This window comes from Scomber japonicus, chromosome 6 (genome assembly GCF_027409825.1).
Source record: "Scomber japonicus isolate fScoJap1 chromosome 6, fScoJap1.pri, whole genome shotgun sequence".
Taxonomy (NCBI): Eukaryota; Metazoa; Chordata; class Actinopteri; order Scombriformes; family Scombridae; genus Scomber; species Scomber japonicus.
The window spans coordinates 8,561,532-8,567,531 of NC_070583.1; the positions used below are offsets into that span (position 1 = coordinate 8,561,532).

General features: G+C 40.1%; 1 protein-coding gene across 1 annotated transcript in view; it reads left to right on the forward strand.

Moving 5' to 3' along the window:
- Positions 1-5,110, forward strand: part of clcn2c (chloride channel 2c) — a 166,182-nt gene extending 161,072 nt beyond the window's left edge. The window contains exons 23-24 of the mRNA XM_053320881.1: positions 2,208-2,294; positions 4,826-5,110. Coding sequence (XP_053176856.1) covers positions 2,208-2,294; positions 4,826-5,020 — 282 coding nt within the window. The 3' untranslated portion in view covers positions 5,021-5,110. The remainder of the gene's footprint in view (positions 1-2,207; positions 2,295-4,825) is intronic.
- The last annotated feature ends 890 nt before the right edge of the window (positions 5,111-6,000 follow it).

Consider the following 6,000-nt stretch of genomic DNA (forward strand, 5'->3'; position numbering starts at 1 on the left):
TACAAATAAACTAATTCATCTAGGATAAATCACATGAATGCAGCTGCAAACAGATAAAACAGCTGGATGCCAACTCGTGTAGAAAACTAAAGACTTAAGTTTCATCAGCTCTAACTGAAGCATGAAGAGGAAGCAGCATAAAAAGGGTTACATTAATATAGTTGTATCTTTACTGGTGCGTCCTACATGCAAACGCTGCTTTATAGTGTGTTTTTAGTGTCTCTCAAGAGAGCGGGCTACTTTCAGAGACAGATGTGTCCACAGCTGCTCCAAGTAAAAATAAGCTGGCTCCAAACTAAAATCCACTGGCGCCTTTTTAAATGTACTTTGCTTTTACATTTACTGAGCATCAAACTAAGAAAAGAGGAAGAGGTGGTTGGGATTGATCGGTGTAACTTGGTCGACGTAATGATGGAATTAGCTTCGGCACTCTTCTTATAAATGAGTCTGCAGCCCTTTTAGTCAAGAGACTCATCACACTCTAATATGTTCAACCCACGTTTGACCTCATTCATGAGGCAGCTGTCACAGGCTAATGTGTGGTCATCACTGTCACAGGCTCCACAGTCTGCAACAGGAGGGTCTGTACTCTGTACCCAGCACTGATACAACACAGTTAGTTACATGTTCACTTACAGTTGATGGGTAGAATGTTTAAATATATACACTTACTGACCAAAGCAAAGCACTGTATGACCTTTCAAGACTGTGTTGGTCTTGAAAAGGGTTAGAAGTTTGGTTTCATGGATGTGTGATTTGCAGAATCTCTATATGATGATGTTTAGTGAGGGTTCAATCAATTAATCAATTAATTAATCAATCAATAAATCAAATTTGAATTGTAGGGCCCTTTTCATACCTGGTAATGTAACACAGAGTGCTTTAACATAGTCATAAAACAACCAACCAAACCAAAAAAGTCACAATAAAAACAGGAAGTGAGGAAACGCTATCATAACTCTCATGAATCTGCAGTGAGGAAACAACAGAGGTAGGATGAAAATGTGAAAATGAAGAATGAATATAAAATAAAAGTCTAATGAATGAATAATAAAATAAAGTCATTATGAAATAAAAGTGAGTAAAACCAGAAATTTTAGGAGGGGTATAAAAGGAAAACAAAAATAAAAGTTAATTAGAAAAATAAATAATAAAGCAACTAAGAGGAAATGTGATGAAGTAAAGCCAGACATAAAAGAGTTGAGTTAGGAAGAGGAAAACACTGAGGAAAATAAAATAGAATTAAAAAGAATAGCCCAAACTGCCCAAAACTACAAAATAAAAGACAGATTAATAAATAGAATAAAGTTAAATGGAAAGCCAGATTAAAAATGTAAATTAAGTTTGCTTTTAAACATATCAACACTCCTCTCTGTGGGGTTTGGTATAGTTAAAATGCTGCTAGCAGGTAAATAGGTAACCTTCTAACTTTCCTTGTGATTGTTCATTTTAATATCAGTAGAGTAAAATGTTGTAATCAAGCTGGATCTTTGTTGATTTTGTCAGACAGTGCTGTGATAGTGTTTCATACTCACTTCATCTAACTTCTTCTGTCCTCTTGCATTTTATACATCAGTGTAGCCAATCATGTGTCTGTCTGTTGCAATCACATTTGTCCTACTTCTCACCAGATGTTAGCTGTAATATGCAGTTTTGTAAACAGTAGTAAGAATGCAGAAGAATGATGTTCAGGTGTATCACAGCAGGATCCAGTCTCTCCTCTCTCTCACTGTATTGATGTCATTTCTCACTCCTTTAATCTTCTACTTTTTATAGAAAAGCTCGATTATTTGGTCTCTTCCCTCTGCTACAGGTTAACCAACTGATAAGATATTATCTAAAGGCGTGGATTATGATATTATGTGCCAGTTTCTTATCACCTCGGATAAAGACCTTTTTCCTTGAAACATGGTTAATCACAGTCATCTAGCCATGTTCCACTATCTCCTCTCTTTTCTCCTTTTAACTTTGATCAGAACACGTCGTGCCAGTTTCTAATCGGGGGTGAGCGACGTCCCCGTACCACAAATCCAAAAATGATTGTGTCCCATTTTATCTGTCAGGAATGAGGTTGTCATTGACCGTTAACTGAAGTCATTTTCTAGATGTTCCCAAACTGAACCTGTTTTTTTTGGAAGTAGGACTCTCCTGTATTTGTCAGTGTTATTCATAGATTGTTTCTAAGCCCTTCTTGTGTCTCCCTCCAGACTCACACCATCTTCTCCCTGCTGGGCCTCGACCACGCCTACGTCACCAGCATCGGTCGCCTCATCGGGGTGGTGTCCCTCAAAGAGGTAAGAGCCTCATTACAGCTCGTTTTGGTATTTTTCTTGGAGCGTTTTCACATTATTATTATTATACATCAGTGAATTGGACGTCTAAAATGTCTAAAAGCTCACCAATCTGAAACTCACAGTCTGTTTTTTTCACCCTTTTTCTTCAACGCATCGCCTGAAAAATCGTGACTGTCATCGTTTTCACATGCTGCTTTCATAGCTGTAAAATCACTGTCAATATCATCAGGAGTGCTGTCGCCATGCTGCGCACACACACACACACACACACACACACACACACATACACACACATACACACACACACACACAGACGAGGCATTTCAGTCAGCATTAATGATTCCTCCTCTCTCTGCCTGTTATGTACTGTGACAGACAAAAGGCTGCTTAATATTGCTGCCTCTGTTTTCTCTCTCTTTTCTCTGCCTCCCTTCATCTCTCTCTCTTTCTTTCTCTCTCTGTCTCTCTCTCTCTCTCTCTCTCGCTCTGTCTCTCTCTGCCTCACAAACAACTGATTCTTTGCTAAGTGCAGTGCTGCTTGCCTGTCCCTGACATTTAGGCTGTTTTGTTCAGCGTTCCACCAGCAGACAAAAACCCAGCCATGGCAGATAAAGCAGCCCAGCCTCCCCTCAGTCCGCCTGTCTGTCTGTCTGTCTGTCACACAGACACGTTACATCACAGCCTCGCCGCTCCTCATGGAGATGAAGAAATGTGTCAATGTTTGCGTGCATGACTATTATGCCGCATTATTTTCCAGCCAGACAATGCAGACAGTTCTTTTTTCCGGTGCTTGCCACAGGATCAGCAAGCTCCAAAAGCCTTCACTTCTCTATCAGCCACATGACAAACTAGTCCAGGCCAAACAACAACTTCAGTAACAATAACACACACAGAGAGCACAGAGAGACAGGATTAAAGACACTGCAGAGCAACAAGCTTCCACCCCACTCCAGAATGTGGGGATTGGGTAATAAACACTTGAGAAAGCTGTTTAAAGCCAGTCGATCCTGCATAATGAAAACGTAAGGTAGACCGTTTCAATCAATGAAAAGGTCTTAATGCATCTAGGTTGCTTGTGTTGCTCTCTGGATCAAAAGAAAAGGTGTCTTTGCATATAGAAATAAGAAGGAAGTTGTGTGTCAGTTGTTAAATAAGGTGTTTTGTTCCTATAATCGATGCTCCTCTGCAGCCATGGTAACCACAATCTGCACATTCCAGCATGATCGCCATTTCTTTATTCTGTAAAGCTCAAACTGTGTTTAAATCTATTGTGTGGAGGGGATTGGTGAACTACATAATAATAATAATAATAATAAGGCTCTAATTATGGGTCAAATAGAGACAGTGTTCAGCTCATTCTTGAATAATGGTAATAATAATAATAACAACAATAATATTGATGATAATAATAATAATATTAATGATATATAACAAATGCAGCTCAAAGTGCTTTACAACAAAATAAGTGACATGCAACAAGTGCTTCACATAAAAGTAGCATAGAGCAATTTTAAAAAAGAACAGAAAAGAAAGAGGAAAGAAAAAGAAAGAGGAAAGAAAAAGAAACATTAATGTAATATAAGATGGAATATAAGAATAAAATAACTTAAAAAATAGCTTAAAATTGAATAAAAATGACATAAAATCAAGTAAAATGCAACTATTTAAAGAAGTGTAGTAGTAACTGATACAAGAGCTAATTAAAATCTAATTCTAGACATCAAGAACTACTGTTAAACTGTAAGAATTGTGTTGCTACTTCCTGTATCATTTGTACCAGATGTGGTTCTTTCTAGGAGACTTTTAAGAAAGACATCATTTTCTTACGTTTTTTCAATTCATAGTCACATGGCTGTAACTGATATACACAGTTTTGTAATAAGTTCAACATGTTGAAATGCAGCATTTAATAAAATGATTGTAAATTTATATTTGTAGGTCTTGTAGTTTGTAGGTAAATGTACAAATGTAGTCTTGAGTCTATCAAACACATTCAGAAATCACAGCTAAACCCACAGTACTCAGTTTACCCCCCAAAAACATCTTCATGTAAGTTTCTATTTAAGCTACTTTGATTTTCTCCTCTAAACGATTCCTTTGAATGAAGATTTGTGAAAGGCGGACTGCAGTATGAACCGTAGCGGAAGCAGGTCTGACCCTGTCTTTTTAGATTGTGCTGTGTGTAGGAGGCGAGCAGCACAGATGAATAAATGTACGGTCGTTCCATCCTCTCCTTCCTCTTCTCTTATTCAGCAAAAAGTCAAAGTCACTCTGACCTTCCGTTCCAGCGCACGCCCCCCTCTGATCATGATCCTTCCCTCCATTACATTTCAGAGAAGAGATTCCAGTGTAAATAGAAGGCGGATTGTGTGCCTGTCACATTGTGAACTACAAACATGAACTCACACTGTAGAGCGAGGCCAGAGCAGTGCTGGGGTTAGCATTTTGAAAAGTATCAGTTGGAGGAGGCACGTAGATTAATTAGGGTGTCTGAACCTTCTTTTCTAACTGTGTGGTCTTTCTCCATCCAGCTTCGTAAGGCCATTGAGGGCTCTGTGACGGTCAAAGGTGTGAAGGTGCGTCCTCCTCTGGCCAGTTTCCGGGACAGCGGCACCAGCAGCAGCGAGAACGAAGCCACTGAGCTCCACAAGCTGTGGGACCGCCACAAGAGCATGTCGCTGCCCCGAGAGCACACCCCCTCCGAGTCTGATGAAAAGTCCCAGTGAGAGAAAGTGGAAGAGGAAGAGGAGGAGGAGGAGGAGGAGGAAGAGGCATCGAGGTCTTAAATCCCCCCAAAGCCACAAACATGCAAAAATCCTCAGGGCTTAGGATCAATATTTAATTCTGGAATGAGTTCTTCTGCTTACACCAGTCCTCCTCGTCTCTCTCCTCGTCTCTCTCCTCTCCACCTCCGACACTCCTTTGCTTCACCCGGACCACCCAATGCTTTCTGTAGGAGCCTCGCACTGACAAAGCCAGACACTCCACCGGGGGGGCGGGGGGGGAGTGGAACACAACTTCAAACTTGTGCCCTGCTCTCCATTTACCCTCGGGAACCCACAGCAAAGAGAATGTGGATTTGGGGGGAGGGGGGTGGGAAGAAAAAAAAAAAGAGACATGGTCAGCATGGTAATCAAGGGACTGGGGTGAAATCTTTTAAAAAAGGGATTTTATTTGTTTTTTGGGTTTTTTTAGAGGACTTTGTTTAGCTTGTGTATCTTTAGAGTTGAACTGACAGGACCTACAAAAGTTTATCTTTTGAATGAGTCTTCCACTTGAGTCGAGAAATTCAGCAGCGACAACGAGGAAGAATAATGTATGCGTGTGTGCTGCGAGTGTGAGTGTATGAAATGAGAAAACGTAAGAGCGTGCATGGATTCGGAAGAGAGGAAAGTAGCAAACGACTTTTTTTTTTTTTAACGCCTTTTAAGCACATTTCAGTCTTTTATTTCCTGCTTGAATAATTTTATTGCCAAGCGATCGGGTCGTCTGGATTAACTGGATTTCGCTTTGGCGCCATTTCTTTGTAAATGATACCACAGTGTGTCCCATTGACAAAGCGTTGGACTCACATGGGGGAGAAATGCCTTAGTTTTCTGTATTCTTGTGTTTCCATTCCTTCTCTCTTTCATTGTATTCTCATTTCATCACTGCAAGTCTTAATGGTCAGGTTGAGAGTACAGACTATGCAAGCAGATATACCTGT